At 41.0% G+C, this 22,167-nt stretch overlaps 1 protein-coding gene across 6 annotated transcripts in view; it reads right to left on the bottom strand.

Annotated features, from left to right (window-relative positions):
- MTAP (methylthioadenosine phosphorylase) overlaps positions 1-22,167 on the bottom strand; it is a 138,952-nt gene that overhangs the window by 90,710 nt on the left and 26,075 nt on the right. For all 6 annotated transcript variants that reach the window (XM_054500600.2, XM_054500598.2, XM_054500599.2 and 3 more), the window contains exon 5: positions 12,396-12,498. In XM_054500600.2, coding sequence (XP_054356575.1) covers positions 12,396-12,498 — 103 coding nt within the window. The remainder of the gene's footprint in view (positions 1-12,395; positions 12,499-22,167) is intronic.

A 22,167-nucleotide genomic window follows, 5' to 3' on the forward strand; every position in this document is an offset into this window, starting at 1 on the left:
TAACACACTCAAATGGAGAATGTGTTGCCTCCAAAATCCAAATAGGCTCACTAGGCATTGTGCCTCTTTCTTGGTTGTAGGAGAGGAGAAAAGCAGCAACTTATCCTTCACCTTAGAAGGAGTATCTCGACAGGCCCCACACCACTGGACCCCCTAGAAATTTTACTGAGGTAGAAGGTCCCTGAATTTTAGTCAGATTTATTTCCCATTCTCTGGCATGCAAATGCCTCACCAATAAGTCCGGTGTGTTTGCCACTTCTTGCTCACTGGATCCAAACAGCATACTGTCATCAGTGTAATGTACCATTGTGATATCTTGTGGGAGCAAAAAGCGATCAAGGTCTCTCTGAATAACAGTGACACAAAACTGGAGAGTTGATAAACCCCTGAGGTAGGACAGTCAAGGTATACCGCTGGCCTTGCCAGCTGAAGGCAAATTGCTTCTGGTGGGCCTTATGGACAGGAATGGAGAAAAAGGCATTTTCCAAGTCAATGGCTGCATACCAGGTACCAGGAGATGGGTTAATTTGCTCAAGCAATGAAACCACATCTGGTACAACAGCTGCAATTGGAGTCACCACTTGGTTAAGCTTATTGTAATCCACTGTCATTCTCCCCAAGACCTATCTGTCTTCTGTATGGGCCAAATGGGAGAGATAAATGGGGATGTGGTAGGAATCACCATCCCTGCGTCTTTCAAGTCTTTAATGGTGGTACTAATCTCTGCAATCCCTCCAGGGATGTGGTATTGTTTTTGCTTTACTATTTTTCTAGGTAGAGGCAGCTCGAATGGCTTCCATCTGGCCTTTCCCACCGTAATAGCTGTCACTTTACCAGTCAGGGAGCCAGTGTGGGGGTTCTGCCAGCTGCTAAGTATGTCTATGCCAGTTATGCATTCTGGCACTGGGGAAATGACCACAGGATGAGTCCAGGCACCCATAAGACCCACTGCAAGTCAGACCTGAGCTAAAACTCCATTAATTACCTGACTTCCATAAGCCCCTACTTTAACTGGAGGACCACATGACATTTTGGCTTCCCTGGAATCAACGTCAGCTCAGAGCCAGTGTCCAGTAGTCCCTGAAATGTCTGATTATTTCCCTTTCCCCAGTGCACAGTTACCCTGGTAAAAGGTCGGAGGTCTCCTTGGGGAAGGACGGGAGAAAGATTCACAGCTTAAATTGTTGGTAATATAGTGGGGTCCTTCCTCAAGGGGACCTGGCCTCCCCTTCATTCAAGGGGTTCTGGGTCTGTAAACTAGCTCAAGTCTGAAAATTGGTTGAGGGGCTGTGATTCTGTTTTTATAATTCAAATTAGTTTTTTGTCCACTGGACCTAGAAGTTTCTGCTTATATAAATTAAGTAGGAATGCAAAAGGCTTCCTATGAATTTTACTTCTAAGAATGCTGTAATTAATTAGCCAATGCCAGAGCTTTACACGAGTCAGACTATTCTGATTGCCGCTTTGCCTCTGCTGCCCATTATGGTAGCTATGCCCACCTTGCCTTTGACAGTTGAGTGCCACCATGGCCCCTGCTGCCTTGGAATCCAATTATTCCTACTGTATTTAAGTTTTGTAGTTGAGTGACTGCGGTTCCCACAGTTAGATCTGACATACAGAGAAGAGCAAGTACAGGGGCTCTTCAAAGATCCCAGTGCTGCCCTCACAAATCTGTTTTGTAAGGCATTGGTCAAGGGCATATTTTTTGGACCAGCAGGGATGAATAGGTCTAAAGTGACTAATCCACTCCACCATCCAAATTTCCATAAGCCTTTGGATCCCCTCCTCTAAATTAAACCAAGGGAGATCAGGCATTTCCAGTTTGTTCACAGTGGGCCACCTTTTAATCCATATTTCAGCTAACCAAGCAAGTAAATAATTAGAACCTTTTTTAACTCCCAGAGCTGCAACATTAAATGCAGAATCCCTACTTAGTGGGCCCAAATCAATAAATTCAGACTGATCCAACTCCATTTTCCTTCCACCATTATCCCACACCCTTAGTATCCATTCCCATGCCTGTTCTCCAGATTTCTGTTTATATAAATCAGAAAACTCAAGCGGTTCTTTTTGAGTGTAGCACACCACCTCAGGGGTCACAATCTCAACCTCACCTCTAGGGGCCTGCTGGGACTTCAGTCCAGTTATAGGTCTAGAAGCAAATGAGGGTCTTAGGGGTGGCTCCTGAGAAGAATCAACATTATCTTGCCTGGCAACTGCCTCAGGGGAGGCCATCACTGTTGCCTCAGGCCGCACAGGGTTTATCTCCTCAGACAAAGGTGAAAAGGCTGATGGCAGCATAGGTCAGGGAGGGGATGCTGCCACTTCTGGGGATGGGAAAGCTGTTTCTTCTGGTAAATAAGGTTCATCAGAGTTTTCAAACTCAGTGTCCCCAGCTTCATCAGGGTCGTCCCACACATCCCAGTTCCAAGTTGCAGGGTCCCATTCATTTTCAATCAATGCTCTCACTTTAACAGTAGACATCTGGCGAGGCTGTGCATGTACCTTTCATTGCAGGTCAGCCACTCACATGATAAGAGCTTGTTTCTGTTTTTCCACAATTTCAGCTCTTTCTCTACAGGAGATAAGACTCTCATTCAGAGCAATCTTAACAGATTTGAGGCTCAGTATCTGCTTCTGGAGGTGGGAAATAGAATCCCTGAGTTCATTATTTTCTTTCATCATTTTGTCCACTGAACTTAGGAGCAACCAACCAGCTTCATTATGTTCCCTGGTTCTCCATATATGGTCAAAGGTATTATGTACAGAGTCACTAAGGGTGATTCCACATATGGTCAAAGGTATTATGTAGAGTCCTTGCCTCTCACGAGTGATGAATCAGGAGTCTCAAATATATTTATTTTGCATAACTCTCTAAACAGTTTATGCCAAGGACTATTAGTGTTCTCCATATTATTAGAAGTAGAGTCCTTAGCATCTTTGGGTCTAATCATATTAAGCAGTCAACTCCAGAAACCTCATACCAATAAAAGAACTCTATCCTTAATATTCTGTTCCTCTAGAACCACTCCTGGTACCAAAATCTGTATTAGTCAGGGTTCTCTAGAGGGATAGAACTAATGGGACAGACAGATAAAGGGGAGTTTATTAAGTATTAACTCACATGATCACGAGGTCCCACAATAGGCCGTCTGCAGGCTGAGGAGCAAGGAGAGCCAGTCAGAGTTCCAAAAATGAAGAACTTGCAGACTGATGTTTGAGGGCAGGAAGTACCCAGCACAGGAGAAAGATGTAGGCTGGGAGGCTAGGCCAGTCTCTCTTTTCACATTTTTCTGCCTGCTTATATTCTAGCCATGCTGGCAGCTAATTAGACTGTGCCCACCCACATTAAGGGTGGGTCTGCCTTTCCCAGCCCACTGACTCAATGTTAATCTCCTTTGGCAACACCCTCACAGACACACCCAGGATCAATACTCTGTATCCTTCAATCCAATCAAGTTTACACTCAGTATTAACCATCACACCCATGCTGTATATGTACCACATTTTCTTTATTCACTCATTGGTCAACGGGCATTTAGGTTGGTTCCATAGTTTTTACAATTGTAAGTTGTGCTGCTACAAACATGCATGTGCAAGTGTCTTTTTCATATAATGACTTATTTTCCTCTGGGTAGATGCACGGGAGTGGGATTGCTGGATCACACATGGTAGTTCTACTTTTAGTTCTTTAAGGAATCTCTATATGGCTTTCCATTGTACTAGTTTACATTCACACCGGCAGTGTAAAAGTGTTCCCTTTACACCACATCTACACCAACATTTATTATTTTTTGATTTTTAAATTATGGCTATTCTTGCAGGAGTAAGGTGGTATCGCATTGTGGTTTTAATTTGCATTTCCTGGACTAGTGATTTTGAGCATTTTTTCATGTTTGTTGGCCATGTGTTTTGAAAACTGTCTATTCATGTACTTAGCGACTTTTTAATTTTTTTTTTTTCTTGCTGATTTGTTTCAGTTCCCTGTAGATTCTGGATATTGGTCCTCTATTGAATGCATAGTTTGCGAATATTTTCTCCTTTTCTGTGGATGGTCAGTTTATTCCACTGATTATTATTTTTTGTTGTTGTGCTGAAGCATTTTAGATGAATTAGGCTGCATCTATTTGTCTTAGTTTTTGTTGCATTTGCTTTTAGGTTGTTGATCATGAACTCTTTGCCTAAGCCAAGGCCTAGATAGGTTTTTCCGATGTTATCTTCTAGAATTTTTATGGTTTCAGGTCTTAGATTTAAGTCTTTGATGCATCTTGCATTGATTTTTATATAAGAGAGATGAAGATCCAGTTTCATTCTTCTACATCTGGCTTGCCAATTATCCTGCATCATTTGTTAAATAGGGTGTCCTTTCCCCAGTGTATGCTTTTGTTTTGCTTTTTCAAAGATTAGTTGGCTGTAAATATTTGGCTTTATTTCTGGATACTGTACTCTGTTCCACTGGTCTACATGCCTATTTTTATACCAGTACCATGCTGTTTTGATAACTATAGCCTTGTAGTATAGTTTGATATCAGGTAACGTGATACCTCCAGACTGTTCTTTTTGCTTAGTCTTGCTTTGGCTATATGGGCTTTTTGGTCTCATATAAATTTTAGGATTTTTTTTTTTTTTTTTATGTTTCTGTGAAGAATGATGGTGGTATGGTGGTACTCTGAAGGAAACTGCATCGAATTTGTGGATTGCTTTTGGCAGAAATATAATATTTTTATATTTCTGTGAAGAATGATGGTGGTACTCTGAAGGAAACTGCATTGAATTTGTGGATTGCTTTTTGGCAGATTGCTTTTGTAAGAATTCTTACAATATTAATTCTACCCATCCATGAGCATGGTATATTTCCATTTTTTTGTATTATCTATAATTTCTTTCAGCAGTGTTCTGTAGTTCTCCTTGTAGAGATCTTTCATGTCCTTGGTTAGGCATTTTACTTTTTTTTTCCTGCAACTGTTGTAAAGCAGGTTGAGTTCTTGATTTGATTCTCAGCTTGGTTGCTGTTGGTGTATAAAAGTGCTATTGATTTGAGTATATTGAATTTGTATCTTGAAACTTTGCTGAATTCATTTATCTACGAGCTTTTTGGATGAGTCTTTAGGGTTTTCCAGGTATATGATCATATCATTGGTGAACAGCAACAGTTTGACTTCCTCTTTACTGATTTTTTACCCTTTATTTCTTTCTCTTGTCTGATTGCTCTGGCTAGGACTTCCTGTACTATGTTGAACAGAAGTGGTGAAAGTGGGAATCTTGTCGTTTCAGTTCTCAGAGAGAATGCTTTCAACTTTTCCCTGTTCAATATAACACTGGCTGTGGGTTTCTCATAGATGGCTTTTTTTTTTTTTTTTTTTTTTTGAGACGGAGTCTCGCTCTGTTGCCCAGGCTGGAGTGCAGTGGTGTGATCTCGGCTCACTGCAAGCTCCACCTCCCAGGTTCACACCATTCTCCTGCCTCGGTCTCCCGAGTAGCTGGGACTACAGGCGCCTGCTACCACGCCAGGCTAATTTTTTGTATTTTTAGTAGAGATGGGGTTTCACCGTGTTAGCCAGGATGGTCTTGATCTCCTGACCTTGTGATCCGCCCGCCTTGGCCTCCCAAAGTGCTGGGATTACAGGTGTGAGCCACCGTGCCCGGCCCATAGATGGCTATTATTACCTTGAGGTATGTCCCTTCTATGCCAATTTTGCTGAGGGTTTTAATTATAACTAGATGCAGGATTGTGTCAAATGCTTTTTCTGCATCTATTGAGATGACCATATGATTTTTGTTTTAAATTCTGTTTATGTGATGTATCACATTTATTGACTTGCCTATGTTAAACCATCCCTTCATCGCTGGTATGAAACCCACTTGATCATGGTGTATTATCTTTTTCATATGCTGTTGGATTTGGTTACCTAGTAATTTGTTGAGGATTTTTGCATCTATGTACATCAGGGATATTGGTCTGTAGTTGTCTTTTTTTATTATGTTCTTTTCTGATTTTGTAATTAGGGGGATACTGGCTTCACAGAATGAATTAGGAAGGATTCCTGCTTTCTCTGTCTTTTGGAATAGTTTCAGTAAGATTGGTACCACTTCTTTGAATGTCTGATAGAATTCAGCTGTGAATCCCTCTGGTCTTGGATGTTTTCTTTGTTGGCAATTTTTTAAAATTACTGTTTCAATCTTCCTACTTGTTATTGGTCTGTTTAGGGTTTCCATTTCTTCCTGATTTAATTGGGGAGGGTTGTATACTTCTAAGAATTTACTCATCTCCTCTAGATTTTCTAGTTTGTGTGCATAAAGGTGTTCACAGTAGCCTTGAATAGTCTTTTGTATTCTGTGGTATTGGTTGTAATATCTCCTGTTTCATTTCTCATTGAGCTTATTTGGATCTTGTCTCTTCTTGGTTAATTTCACTAATGGTCTATCAATTTTAAATTTTCAAATATTTTTGTTTCATTTATCTTTTGTATTTTTTTGTTTCAATTTCATTTAGTTCTGCTCTGATCTCTGCTGTTTCTTTTATTCTGCTAGGTTTGGGTTTGCTTTGTTCTTGTTTTTCTAGTTCCTTGAAGTGTGACCTTAGATTGTTGATTTGTCCTCCTTCAGACTTTTTGATGTAGGAATTTAATGCTATGAACTTTCCCATTAGCACCACTTTTTCTGTATCCCAGAGGCTTTGATAAGTTGTGTCACTATAATCATTCAGCTCAAAGAATATTTTAATTTCCATCTTGACTTTACTGTTGACCTAAAGATCATTCAGGAGCAGATTATTTAATTTCCAAGTATTTGTATAGTTTTGAGGATTCCTCTTGGGAGTTAATTTCCAATTTTATTCCACTGTGATCTGAGAGAGTACTTGATATAATTTTGATTTTCAAATTTGTTGAGACTTGTTTTGTGGCATATGTTCTATTTTGGAGAATGTTCCATGTGCTGATGAAAAGAATACATATTCTGCAGTTGTTGGGTAGACCGTTCCATATATATATGTTAAGTCCATTTGTTCTAGGTTATAGTTTAAGTCCGTTGTTTCCTTGTTGACTTTCTGTCTTGATGACCTGTCTAGTGCTGTCAGTGGAGTACTTAAGTCCTCCACTATTATTGTGTTACCATCTATGTCATTTCTTAGGCCTATTAGTAATTGTTTGATATATTTGGGAGCTCAAGTGTTAAGTGCATATATATTTAGAACTGTGATACTTTCCTGTTGGACTACTCCTTTTATCATTATATAATGTCCCTCTTTGCTTTAACTGTTGTTGCTTTAAAGTCTGTTCTTTTCTGATATAAAACTAGCTCCTCCTAATTGCTTTTGGTTTCCATTTGCATGGAATATCTTTTTCCACCCTTTTACCTTACATTTATGTGAGTTCATGTGTGCTAGGTGATTCTCCTGAAGACTGCAGATACTTAGTTGGTAGATTTTTACCCATTCTGCCATTGCGTATCTTCTCTTAAGTGGAGCATTTAGGTCATTTACATTCAACATCAGTATTGGGATGTGAGGTACTGTTCTATTCATCATGCTAGTTTTTGCCTAAAGACATTGTTCTTTCACCATTGTATTATTGTTTTATAGGTCTTATGAGATTTACACTTTAATGAGGTTCTATTTTGGTGTATTTTGAGGTTTTGTTTCAAGATTTAGAACTCCTTCAAGCATTTCTTATAGTGCTGGCTCAATAGTGGCAAATTCTCTCAGCATTTGTTTGTCTGAAAAAGACTATCTCTCCTTCAATTATGAAGCTTAGTTTCACTGGATACAAAATTCTTGGCTGAGAATAATTTTGTTTCAAAAGGTTAAAAATGGAACTTCAATCCCTTCTGGCTTCTGGCTTGTAAGATTTCTGCTGAGAAGTCTGCTATTAATCTGATAGGTTTTCCTTTATAGGTTATCTGATATTTTTGTCTCACAGCTCTTAAGATTCTTTCATCTTGACTTTAGATAGCCTGATAAATATGTGCCTAGCTGATCATCTTTTTGCAATAAATTTCCCAGGTGTTCTTTGAGCTTCTTGTATTTGGATGTCTAGATCTTTAGCAAGGCCAGCAAAGTTTTCCTCAAATAAGTTTTCCAAACTTTCAGATTTCTCTTCTTCTGCAGGAACACCAATTATTCTTAGGTTTGGCCATTTAACAAAAACCCACATTTCCTTTAAAATTTCATTTTAAAATTCTTTTTCTTTGTCTGATTCAGTTAATTCAAGAGCCTTGTCTTCAAGCTCTGAAGTTCTTTCTTCTACTTGTTCTAGTCTATTGTTGAAGCTTTCCACTACATTTTGTATTTCTCTAAGTGTGTCTTTCATTACCTGAAGCTGTGATTTATTTTTTCTTTATGATATTTCTCTGAAGAAGTTTTCATCCATATCCTGTATTGTTTTTTAAAATTTCTTTATGCTGGTTTTTACCTTTCTCTGCTACTTCCTTGAGTTGCTTAATAACCAATCTTCTGAATTCCTTATCTGGCAATTCAGAGATTTTTTCTTGGTTTGGATCCATTGCTAGGGAGCTGGTGTGATCTTTTGGGGGTGTTACAGAACCCCATTTTGTCATATTACCAGAATTGCTTTTCTGGTTCCTTGTCATTTTGGTAGACTATTTTAGTGCAGAGGTTGAAACTCAAGGCCTGCTGTTCAGATTTTCTTGTCTCATGGGGTGATCCCTTGATGTGGTGCTCTCCCCTTTCCCCTAGGGATGGGGCTTCCTGAGAGCTGGACAGCAGTGACTGTTATTGCTCTTCTAGGTCTAGCCACCCATTGAGGCCACAAGGCTCTGGGCTGGTGCTGGGGGATGTCTGCAATGAGTACTGCGATGTGATCCATCTTCAGGTTTCCAAGCTGTGGCTACTAGCACCTGCTCTGGTAGATGTGGCAGGGAAGTGAAGTAAACTCTGCAAGAGTCATTGGTTGTATATATGTTTAGTGTGCTGGCTCTCTTGAATGCTGCTTATACTAGCAGTGAAGTTGTCATGTGGACATATTCAGGATCTCTGGTTAGCCAGGATGTTGCAGGCAGTGAAATTACGTGTTGTCTTTTCCGTCCTGGGATCAGGGTTATTGTTTTATGAGTTGCTGTAATGGCCTCAGTTGACTGGCCTCCAGCAAGGAGGTGGAGCTTTCAAGAGAGCACCAGCTGCAGAAGTAGCAGGGGGCTCTAAGCTTGCCCTAAGATGCCCAAGGTAACTATTTTGGTTTCTCAGGCAATAGGCAGGGCAATAAATATTTTGTGTTTGGCTACCAGGGTGGGTAGGGAAATACCATCAGGTGGGGGCAGGGTTAGGTGGTTCTGGGCTCAGACTCTTCTTGGGCAGGGCTTGCTGCAGCCACTGTGGGAAATTGGGGGATGCTGGTGGTTTGTCAGGCCACTGGGTTTATATTCCAGAGGAGATCTTGACTGCCTTTGTTGTATCATAGACTTCACCAGGGTAGTGGGGGATAGCCAGCAGCAAGAGGCCTCATCCAGCTACTATGCAGTTGGTGAGGCTAGTCTCACTCCTGCAGTGCCCTGCTCAGACCTTGCCCCAGGCTGTGAGCTACCCCACTGGGAAAGCAAGCATGGCCTCTGGACCTCACCCCTTCCCATCTGCCCACTCCATCAGCAGCAGCTCCTGTACTCACTTCTATCTGCTGTGGCTCCCACTAGTCCCTTAGACTCTGCCTGAGAAAATTTGTGACCAGCTGAAACCACTACCGATTTCATCTGGGAGCTTCCTTCGCCCTGCCGTCACTCTCCAATTCCACTGGCTGCCTTTCCTGAGGGCCACTGTGAGATATAGTCACGGCTAGCTTCACTGGACTCAGGCTGGAGACCGGGAGTACATCCAAAGCACTTCCTGTTGCTACTTCTACTTTCATATTTCACGTAACCCCCTAAATCCGTTTCATCTCTAGGTAAGGTTAAATTCTTCCTCCATGATCTGGATTTTTAGATTTCCCCAGTGGGGATGTGTATTCAGAGGTAGGTTCTCCCCGACTCACACTTTGGGAACTCAGTTTTTTGCCTGTTTTGCAGCATTTGCAGTGGTGTGCCACTTCTTTCAAAGGATCTTTGAATTCTCTTGGTTTTCCCGGTAAGTTCCTACAGTGGTTCTTGGAACAAAAGATCATAGTGTCTCTATATGCTATTCTGTCTGTCCTTGTGGAAGCTGCACATCAGCCCTGTCTTTTCTTTACTTTTTTTTTTTTTTTTGGACACGGAGTCTCTGTCACCCAGGCTAGAGTGCAGTGGCACGATCTTGGCTCACTGCAACCTCTGCCTCCCGGGTTCAAGCGATTCTCCTGCCTCAGCCTCCCAAGTAGCTGGGACTACAGGCGCCTGCCACCATGCCTGGCTAATTTTTCGTATTTTTAGTAGAGACAGGGTTTCACCATGTTAGCCAGGATGTTCTTGATCTCCTGACCTCATGATCTGCCTGCCTTGGCCTCCCAAAGTGCTGGTATTACAGGTGTGAGCCACCGTGGCGGCCAGCCCTGTCTCTTATCTGCCATCTTCCCCGTTTCCTGTTACCAGCTTTTTTTGTTAACTTTCCAAAAATATTTTATTTGCATATAAATATTTACATACTTACTTCTTTGTATATATACATACTTTAACATAAATGGTAGAATATGGTACAACCACTAAGTATCTTGCTTGCCACTTGACAATTCATCATGACAGTCCTATTCCATCAGTACATGAAAGATCATGTGGATGTTAAAAGTGAAAATTACCAAGTGGCAGCACTATTTACTCTTCATGTTTTTGGACAATATTTAAAAATTTCTTTCTGAATGCTTATTTTGCCATTTTCTTAAATTGCCTTTCCCAGTATTCTCTCAGTCTTTATGTAGGGTCCTTTAGCTGAATTAATCTGGCTTCAAGGGAGGCTAACTTGGATTACTGGAAATTATCACCACAAACCCACATTTACATGTGCTCTATACAGCTCCGTTGTGCTTCCCCCACCTACCTCTACTCCTAGTTCCCCAAGTCACTGTATTTTGCCTGAGAACTGACCTCAGATTCATACGAGCATGCATATTCTCTCCTTAGACTATTTCTTCCCAAGCTGCCCCCATTTTGAAGTGGACAAGAATTTTATCCATACTCCATTTCCCCCAGGATAGCAAATTTATTATGTGGACAGATCTGTGCTTCAGAGGAAGACTAGCAGCATTCTGATACATTCTGTGGATAACTATCCAGAAACATGCTATATATACATATACAAACTTCACCTGCCACTTTTTTTTTTAAACAAGTAAAAAACGTACTTTCCTAGAAGTCAGAGAAAATCAATGCACAGTGGTTATCTCTGAAATGGCTTCCCTCGGTACTCAGTTTTAGATTCCAAATTCTTGTTTGAGACTAGAAATATTTCTCCCATCCCTGTGTCCTCAGTTTAGGTGCCCTTGCTGTTAACTATAAGGAAATGGGTTTTCTGTGATTATGTAGGATAAAACATAAATGCTAAAAGAAATCATCTACTCTCTATATGCAGGTGTTAATATTATCTGAATGACTAATGTGTTTAGGTATTCATATTCTCTAAGTTAACTCATAAGGGAGATTTTATGAAGCAGTTAATCTCTAACAATACTTCTGATCTTTTGAGTTGCACCTGACTTTCAAACCTGGGATTATAAGTAGCACATGTGGACCAAGCCATAGGCTTCTTAGTCATGGTAGCCATTTTTGTTCCTTGGGAACTAAAACTGATTCCACACCTTATACCACCACTGGCCCTTGTGGGGCTGTCCCCATAGTTCTGTGATTTGGCTATAATGGTAGACAGAAGGCTGGGCAGTAATGGCCAAACTCAGGTCAAAGGCAACAGCTGCCAATCTGACCATTTTTAGATCAATAATAGTAATTTAATTCATAAAAGCAGTTACCAGCCATTGGATGTTCCATAACTGACAGGCATGGTTCAGAGACTTCATTAAGTATTAACTCTCTCATCCCTCACACAGTCTTATAAGGTACATGCTATAATTATCTTCATTTTAGAAATAAGATAACTGAAACCCACAGATGTCAAATAATTTGTCCTCTTGGACACAGATACTTTGTTGAAGAGCAGAGATTTGATCCTAAGTAATCTGGCTCCACACTGCATACTCTTGAGTAATGTGATATTCTATGTTAAATCATTTTATCTAGATAGCAAAATCAAAGCTTATTAAAAAGATAGGTTGCAACTTTGAGTGGTTCAGCTTAAAATGAATGAGAGTAACAGAGGAACAGGAAATTATTAGCAACAGGAAATAACTCTTCATAAAACTTTGCATAATATAAAGCAAACTTGAGTGAGGGTATGGGGCCACTTGCTCTGCCAATTAACCAAATGCCAGATGCCACCCCAAGCCCACATGATTTATTCTGGTACATCTTCCAAAAAGACTACACACCTCTCTGGTTTTGGGGCAAAACGGCTCAGCCATTGGAATATGGCACACTCCTCTGGCACAAGAATGACTTCCATCATAGAAGGACTGAGGTCTCATAGTGGTCCTACAAAATAAAGCAAAAAAGGTTTTTGTTTTATTTTAAGGCCATCTTTCCATCCTCCGAGGGCTGGTGAGTCAACTTTATCTAGGTCAATATTTTAGTCTTTACTCCAGGCTCAATTCCTCTGGATAAGCTAAAGACAATTGTTTATAAAAGCTTCAGGGTGGTATTCAGCTTTTTTGGCTCTGGGCTGGCAGCAACACACCGCACAACAAGAATTAAAGTGTCTGTGGTCTGGCAGCTGTGACGGGGTAACCACTTTGGATTGCAGGTGCAACTCAACTGTGGGCTCAGAAAGGCCAGGTAAAACACTTAATAAGTCAATACAAAAATGTTTCATCATCACAGATGTGGAAAATCATATACTTAACACCATATACACATCACCCAGATTCAACAATTTCTTAAATTTTGTCCAACTTGCTTCCTCTATTAGCTTTTTCACAGACACAAATCCCAGGCTTTGACTCAGAGCAGATGTAAATTTCCCCAATGTCTTAAAAAAATTTGTTTTTAAACAGTTGCTTTGTTAGTTTCAGGGTCCAAACAAGGTACTTACCTTGCATTTAATTCCCATGTCTCTAAGTAATTCCTGCCTGTAACCCCAACTATATTTTTTCATGCCAGTGACCCACTGAAATAAAGAGCCACTTGTCCTGCTCCATATTTAGGAATCTTTGCTGCCTCATTTAGATTGTTCTTTTTCCCAGCTGTAATTAATTCTAAAGTGTCTTAGTTCAAGTCTTCTGACAAAACAGTTTTGAATCCATAAGAGAGGCTAAAATTAATCTAGCACCAAGTCACCTGGAAATTTCTTGTCAGAAGTTTTCAGAACAAGCCACTTTCTCTGTGCATTCAATTATTCTAAATTTGAACTGATGAGTAACACAGGGAGGAGGGGACAGCATGGGAGAGATGGGTCAAGAGAAGCCAACAGGGGCAGGTAGATAACATGATGTCCTCTTCCAGGGGTGGGAGGCAGCACTGAGAAATAGTTTCACTGGTTCCGTTTACACAGCTGGCAAGTCTACTGGCCAAAATTAACCTGTTACTTCTAGTCCATCGCACACTAAACAGTGGCATTAGCTGGCACCAAGGCCACCTCACTCAGAAATAAGGCCTCAGCGCTCTGGAGGAATGAAAACCCCATCCGAGCTCCTCCCAACCCACTGTCATATGTGCTTTAGGGGAAATGCTAAGTTAACCCCAAAGCAATTCCAGATGGAGTTGAAGAACAGGTCAAATGACTGTTTCAGCCTGTATAAACAGAGGCTTTTCTCTTTTTGAAAGATTAACCAATAAAACGGTGACACGTACTCAACTTCAGCTCTGGCTTTGTTTCAGCCTTTGATGAGTCAAGCATTAGCAACATCCCACTTATAACTATGATATGAAAACAGGGCCACAAAAGCCTCCAATGGCTACACTCCAACTGACTTCCACACCATAACACCCGCATCTCATCTACCTCTGCCCATCTCCTGTCTATCCCCACCCATTTACCTTGGAACCCCCGCCTTTGTTTTGAACTTTTTAACCTTAAGAATAACATGTATTTATGTTAAGCTTCATGCAACGTTAATATGCACCTGATAATTATTAACTACAGTCTTAATTTCCTCTCGTGCATTTTTCTTTCTCAACAAAGCTCCCTAACTACTAGCTATGTGGACTTAAACCAAATTGCCATATCTTTTTGATTCTTCATTTTGCAATCATAAAACATAGTATTCATCCACCTATTTACAAGGATGTTAGGAAGATTAAGTCAACCAAGATGTCCAGATAACTCATAGCAGCTCACAAGTGTGGGTCTGGGCTAGAGACAGAATTGGAGTCAGCACCAGATGGGGCCTCACAACACTCAACCTTTTAAGGTGCAAGCAAAGAGGGTAGCCCTGGGGAAGAAGCAAGGGCTTAAAACCATTTTTGGGCTACACTATCAAGATACTAGAAGGGAAGGTGCAGATGAGAAACACCTCTTATAGTTTGCCAGGCTATTTGTAGTTTTCTGTGTCATCAACTTAACTGTCAATATATTCAGTATTGAAACGTTTAATGATCTAAACTTAAATTCCTATAAACAGCAACACACCTGCACAGCATAACAGGATGTTCATTGTTAATGCTGAATGAAATTCTGACCAAGAGCAATGGGGTTTACAATCACAGCTGAGGGGAGTGGATGATGCCCTCAAAAGAAATTCTAGAATGAAATGTATATAATTTTAATAGCACCAGTCCTCCTTCTGAAGGTCTCTATCAGATAAATCACAAGTTTTATAACTTAGCAAGAAGGAATAAGCCTGCCGATCACACCCCACAAAGTGGGGACTGTTGCCCAATTAAGCCTGCCTGTTCACTTCCAAGTTCTAGCCAAAACAGCTCTTCTATATTAAGAATCATATTTCTCCCTCATGCTGAATTTTCTGAGTGACATAGAGAAAACACAGGAAATATAGTTTTGTCCCTGGATTCGAATGAATTTTTGTGTGGTCTTGGGCAAATTACTCAGCTTCTTCAAGTTCTTTCTTCATGAGGTATTAGCAACATCCCTACTGCTATGGTCTGAAGTTTTGTGTCCTCCCAAAATTCCTGTGTTGAAATCCAAACTCACAAGATGTGATGGTATTAGGAGATGGAGCTTTTTGGAGGTGATTAGGCAGATCTCTCATGATTGGGATCAGACCCCTTATAAAAGAGACCCCAGAGAGCTAGGTCGCCCTTCTACCACCATGTAAGGACACAATGAGAAGGTGCTACCTGTGAGAAAGTAGGTCCTCACCAGACACCAAATCTGCTGGCAACTTTTTTTTGGACTTCCCAGCCTCCAGGACTGTGAGAAATTTCTGTTGCTTAGAAGCTACCCAGTCTATGGTATTCCGTTATATCAACCTGAACAGACTAAGACACACATATACACCCTTGCTTAAATATAAAAACAAGGCTGCAAAAACCTCCAGTGGCTACCTCCCAATAGACTACGATGCAATAACATCTCCATTTTAGATTTCAAATAATGGCCCCTCCAAAGATGTCCACATGCTAACCCTTAGAACCTATGAATATATTACTTTAGATGGCAAAGGGGAACTAAGAGAGCAAATGGAATTAAGGTTGCTAACAAGCTGACTTTAAAATAGAAACGTTATTCTGGATTAACTAGGTGTGTGGCATGTCTTCACATGAGTCCTCACATGTGGAAGACAGAGGCAGAAGAGTCAATGTCAGCATGATAAGAGGTGAGGACTCCATTGCCATTGCTGGCTCTGAAGATGGATGAGGGCCATAAGCCAAGGAATGTGAGTGGCAAAAGGCAGGGAAAGGGATTCTACCCTAAGCCTCCAGAAAGGAATGCAGCCGTGCTGACAATTTTTCTAGTTTCAATGAGACCCACGATACACTCCTAACTTACAGAACTAAAAGATAAGGTCTGCTTCTTCCTCTTGCTTTAACCAGTAAAGCCCTCTAGCTAGGCAAGGGTACTAATTTTTATCTCCCCATTAGCTTGGGATCCTACTGGAAAACATGGATTTCAGGGACTGACTTATCTACTGGCTTTACCACTCACTAGCTGTGTGCCTCTGGGAAAGTCACTCTCGTCTCTCTGCACCTCAGTTATATCAGTTTCCTTAAATGGGAGTAATCCCACTTACCTTATAAAGTCCCCGTGAAAACTGAATGAGACAACATGAAGCAAGTGCTTGGCACTTGTCACTATCATTTATGGAAAATATGCTTCTAAACATTTCTTCTGCCAATCCCAAAGTATGACATATTGATGGGCCTCAAATCAAGGGTATCCAACAAATTGCTTAAGGTTGTCAAGCAGGGATATGTGATAAGAAAAGCTAGTAGACAAATGAAAAAAAAAACAGCCTGTGGAAAAGTAAAGGAGACAAAATGATGTGTGCTGGCAAGAAAAATGAGTTCAAGAGAGTGAAAGAGAGAACACTGGCACTTTCAAAGAGAGGGAGAAAAGCCTAGAAATAGACTGACTGGTAGGTTGTTTCTTGAATCAAGACTCTTACATTGGCTTGAAAGATAGCTGTTAGTTAATACGTTTCCTTTGAGGAAATGTGGTGTTACAAACAAGCTGAGGGCAAACACCCATCCCCTGGCAGAAGCAAACACAATCATCGACCTCTGAGGACATTTCAGAATATGGTCTGTATCCACAACAAGCCCCAACATGCAGAATCGTGAGTCAATTAATTTACTGGCAGAGCAGAATAACGGCTGCTCATAAGGAGGACGGTTTAGGGGAAGTGAATCTACCCATCATTTAAAATATATCCCAAGAATCAAACAGCAGCATGAATAGGCAGTTATGAGAAAAAATTCTGACAGAAACATCAGACTAAGAAGTGGAACAATTCTGTCTTAATAACCAGAAGGAAGTGAGGCTCACACATGTAATCCCAGCACTTTAGGAGGCCAAGGTGGGTGGAACCCTTGAGTTCAGATGTTCAAGATCAGCCTAGGCAACATAGTGAAACCCTGTCTCTACAAAAACATACAAAAAATTAGCTGGGTGTGGTGTCACACACCTGTAGTCCCAGCTACTTGGGGGGCTGAGGTGGCAAAATCACCCGAGCCTGGGAGGTCAAGCCTGCAGTGAGCTGTGGCGCCACTGTACTCCAGCTTGGGCCACAGAGTGAGATCTTGTCTCAAAAAAAGAGAAGTGAAAACTTATGAATTTGGACCAATATCACTAAGATCCTCCCACTGTTCTGGTATCAAGAGTGCCCCTGAGTGCTTATGGTGACATAAAAAAGGAGGAAAACCAATGGATGTTTATATCCCAGTCAAGCAAGGCTGCTCAATAAACAGGTACCATAGTTTCCCCTTATTTTCTATTATATTTCATGAGATCATGCTAAACAATAGCACAAAAATAAAAATCCTCGCTCTACACAGGTGGTGACAACAACCTCTTTGGGCCTCAGTTTTCTCACCTTTTGTAAAAGGGAAGGATAAGGTAGATAGAAGATGTCTTCTAGAGCTGTGATAATAAGCAGTGTCAGAAACATAGTAAGGGCCTAAGTTTCTTCAACTATAAACTGGAATAATGACTGCTGTATGCCATAAGTGGGATTAACTGATTGTGACACCTAATAGGAACTCAAAAATTGGTAGTGTAGGATTTTTAATAAAAGGATGTATGATGGGAAGTTAATAACACAACTAGGTTATGGAACAGAACGTAAGAATGATCCTCATCCAGGGGAATAGTGGACACCACTTCAAGGACAGCTACAGACAAGAGGATGACAAAGAACGGGGACGCAAATAACTGGGGAAAGGGAAGGTGAAGGAAAGTGATGAGTTTATGCTTAAGTTTCTGTCTTCTCTATAAAGGTGGAGGTGACATTCTCAGCTAAAGAGTGAGGGAAATGAGTAAGAAGCGGTAAGAACAGTAAGGGTTAAAAATAGCTGTTGACAGGAATGGGAGAAAGAGCTAAACAAAGGCTTCTTGCATAACTCTTTACCATAAAACGCTTTCTAGTCATCAAGAGGCAGAAAGAGAATGATCAAATACTTGACATCAGAGCATACTCCCAACCACAGGGCCCAGACGTGGGCCTTTATCCTATGACATAAAGTTCTAGGGGAAGCCCAAGGCAGGGCTGGTCTCTGGGAGAAGGAAACAGACTGACATAACTGATCCCTCAGCACTGTGTTTACAGCGGGACTTTCCTGATGAGTAAGAATGCGTGACAAAAGCAAAGTCGAACCTCTCCCAGTTCTACCAAGAAAATAAGTTGAAGAAATAATCTGAAGAGGGGAGGATACCAGAACTTTTAGGAATCAGTTCAACACCCTCATTTAGCAGATGAGGACACTAAGTGACAAAGGAATTTCATGGCACAGCCAGGAAAGAATTCTGGACGTCCTCACTTCTAAGCTGGGATTCTTTCACTGCATTCTTTGAGAAGGCAGAACCCAAACACAGGCCTTAGGCACAACAGGCCAATGTTATTAGCCACATTTTACAGAAACTGCTTAGCACCGGGAATCACACTCTGCTTCCTTTAATATTCAGTTTTTGGTCATATTTTTTTCATTGTAAAAAAAAATCAATATCTGCAAAACATTCCTGATGAAGAAGACTATTAAACAAGAAATCTCATCCTTCTCCTTACTGATATGTTTGCAAGTTTCACCTTGAGATATTTCTGACAGTGATAGCAGTTGAGCAAGTCCCACTCATCTGATCCTTTTTTAAAAAATATGTAGCTGGGTGCAGTGGCTCATGCCTATAACCCCAGCACTTTGGGGAGGCCAAAGCAGGAAGACTGCTTGAGGCCAGGAGTTTGAAACCAGCCTGGGCAACATAGTGAGACCCCACCTCCTTTAAAAAAAAAAAATTACCAAGCACAGTGGCAAATTCCTGTAATCCTAGCTACTAGAGGGGCTGAGGATTGCTTAAGCCCAGGGGGTAGAGGCTGCAGTGAGCCGCGATCAGGCCACTGCACTCTACCCCGGGCAACAGAGAAAGATCCTATCTAAAAAAACAACAAAAAAATACAATGTGGACATCTGTTCAAATAGTTTATAGATCTAGCTGTTTTTCTTAGATTTGCATAATAAATATGGTGTACTGATTTCCTACAATCATCAGGATTAATGGTAAAGAGAAAGAAGAGCAACTGTAGAAACTGCTGGAATCCCCTGTCCATGTATCTTTAACGGCATGGACAGTTAGTAGTTGGGGGTGAAAGAAAGGCCATATCATCAGTTCTCCCATACATACAAATGAATGTGCAAAGGTATCTAACAAGAACTGGGCTAGAAAATGGAGGGCCCATGTGCCACAAGTACAGGAGGAGACAACAAAATGCCTCATGACTTGAATAAAGCAGCTAGCAGGGAAACAGTCTTGCTTTGCTCCAATGGCAAAAATCTCATTAAAAACCAATCCTGTACACCACTTTATAATGCATCATCGAAGTCGAGCTTTAGAAGTCCGGTGGGTGTGGGAGGCAGGAAAGAGTCATGCCTTTCTTCTCCATGGCTGATGAATAAAAACTAAGCAAAGGCCCAGTGATGCATAGTCATGCTTCTACATTTCTCTGAGTCTCATTTACTTTGACTCTTTTATGAGGTCTTTTTTCCCCTATTAATAGAACATCTTGCTTCAGTTTCCCATAAGTGACTCAGTGAGAGCCAGGTGTGCATACATACAAGGGTGTGTACCACAGGAGAGAAGTTCCAAAATTATGAATCTGGGAGTACATATCTTATGAGAGCCTTTTAATGTATAAATAGTCTGATGACTTTCTTTTAGGATAGATCAAAGGTCAAATACTTTCCCCAGTTCAAACAGACTGTTTAATCGCTGCAAAGAAGTGGAACAAATCCCACTCCTAACCATCTTTTACCCTCAGTGGCCAAATGACTTGTGGCTCTAACAATGGGGACCTTGTACAAGTTAAAAGAAACGGATTAATCAAACACAATCCAGCAGGAGGCATAGGCACTGAAGAAACCTACTGCAGACAAGCCTCCTAGACAAAGTTCTCGATACAGATTCTGATTTTCCTATTTTTAATTTTTGGTTTGGGAAGAACACTGCACACAGAGCCCAGGGCCTATGGCAAGGAAGCATCAGGAAACTCGTCCATGTGCAACCAAAATTGGAAAATGAAAAATATAATACATTCTTCTGGAATTTAAGTTCTAGACCGAGATATATGTTGCTTTCCATGGATGCTGTACTCACAAATGAAAGATGATTATTTTCACTTTAATTGCTATGGAATTTACTTGAATGAGAAAGACACAAAGACTGACTGCACATACCCAAACATACTTGAACCCACTGCACTCTCTACCTCTTTTTCCAGGGCAGTCACACCCAGGGCTCCCCTTTTCTTATGCCCAGGCTTTCTAACTTCATCAGCTGTAATGCAGCATGAGAGAGAGAAGAAAAAAAAAGATTTTCGGAAAAGGATGACATTTTTCTTAAAAGAGCTTCCAACACTGTCAGAGTCCTTCTAGAGTATATTTCATTATTAGAGCAGAAATCTAATGTTTCTAAAAACAACCCTAAAAATCAGCCACATGTCTTTCTTAAATCTGAGGTTGGTCCCCCGCCCTGCTCATGCTGGCACTGAAGGAAAAGAAAGTGATGTGCTTTAGCTTGGCCATCTATAAAATAAGAATAGCCGTATTATTAAACAATCTCGCTAGCCTTTGAAGAACACTTTAGGATTAGGATTTTTTTTTTTTTTTTCTGAGACAACGTGCTGACAAAGTTACGGCAATAGGCCAATGTGTGTGGTTCTAGATAAGTCCCTGGAGAGAATACACGGGCAGTGTAGGGAAAAGGAGCCTGGCCAGGCACAGTGGCTCACACTTGCAGTGAGCTGAGATTCCATTACTGCAGTCTAGCCTGGGCAACAGAGTGGGACTATCTCAAACAACAACAACAACAACAACAACAAAAACAAAAGAATGAGAGAGAGAGATGGTGCAATTCAGCCCTCCATTTGGAAGAAAGAACCAACATGCAGTGGGTAAAGTGATTTGCACAGGGCCAAACAGAGTCAAGATGAAACCTCCTGATTCAATGCTCCTGCCCCAGCTGCTCTGGAATTCTATAATCCACGGGGTGGCTTTACAGGATGTTACAATTCTGTTAAACAAGTTGAGGCTGTGGGTATGACTCTGGGAAACTCCAGGCTAAAAATGGCACAGCCTATTTGTATCTGATGCCATCAACAAGTGGAGGTAGGAGGTGCCTGTCTCAACACACCAAGATTCACTTTACTAAGAAATGTGCTATCAGTAAAACACACACAGGGCATTAACCACAAGGCATCTTCTGCTATGAGATGTTCAAACACATAATGAATGACATACATGCTCAAACCACAAGGCATCTTCTGCTATGAGATGTTCAAACACATAATGAATGACATACATGCTCAAACCACAAGGCATCTTCTGCTATGAGATGTTCAAACACGTAATGAATGATACATGTGCTCAAGCCTGGTTAATTGGAACCCACTCAGCTCAATCAAAGGCAGCAGCACTTAAAAGATGCATCCAACAGCAATATGATGTTAGCCACCTACGTAATTTTAAAATTTCTAGTGGTCACTGAAAAAGTAAAAGAGAAACAGGTAAAATTAACTTTAAAATCTTGTCTAACCTAATATATTCAAAACGTTATCACCGCAAATAAGTAATCAATGTAAAAATTGAGATTTCACACTAAATTATATTCTCTTAGGGATCCTTCTTTTTTTTTGAGATGGAGTTTCACTCTTGTTGCCTAGGCTGGAGTGCAATGGAGCAATCTCGGCTCACTGTAACCTCTGCCTCTTGGGTTCAAGCAATTCTTCTGCCTCAGCCTTCCGAGTAGCTGGGATTATAGGTGCTCACCACACCTGGCTACTTTTTTTTTGTATTTTTAGTAAAGATGGGGTTTCACCATGTTGACCAGGCTGGTCTTGAACTTCTGACCTCAGGTGATCCGCCTGCCTCAGCCTCCCAAAATGTTGGGATTACAGGCGTGAGCCACTGCACCCTGCCAGGGATCCTTCTTTTAATAGATTCTTTCCTCCTGTTGTTGTAAAGTAGTGTCAACTAGTGGACCCTCCAGCCAGTATGCCCGTACTCTCAATAATGGCATTCAGTTATTGAGAAGGTTAACACATG

This window comes from Pongo pygmaeus, chromosome 13 (assembly GCF_028885625.2).
Source record: "Pongo pygmaeus isolate AG05252 chromosome 13, NHGRI_mPonPyg2-v2.0_pri, whole genome shotgun sequence".
Lineage (NCBI taxonomy): Eukaryota > Metazoa > Chordata > Mammalia > Primates > Hominidae > Pongo > Pongo pygmaeus.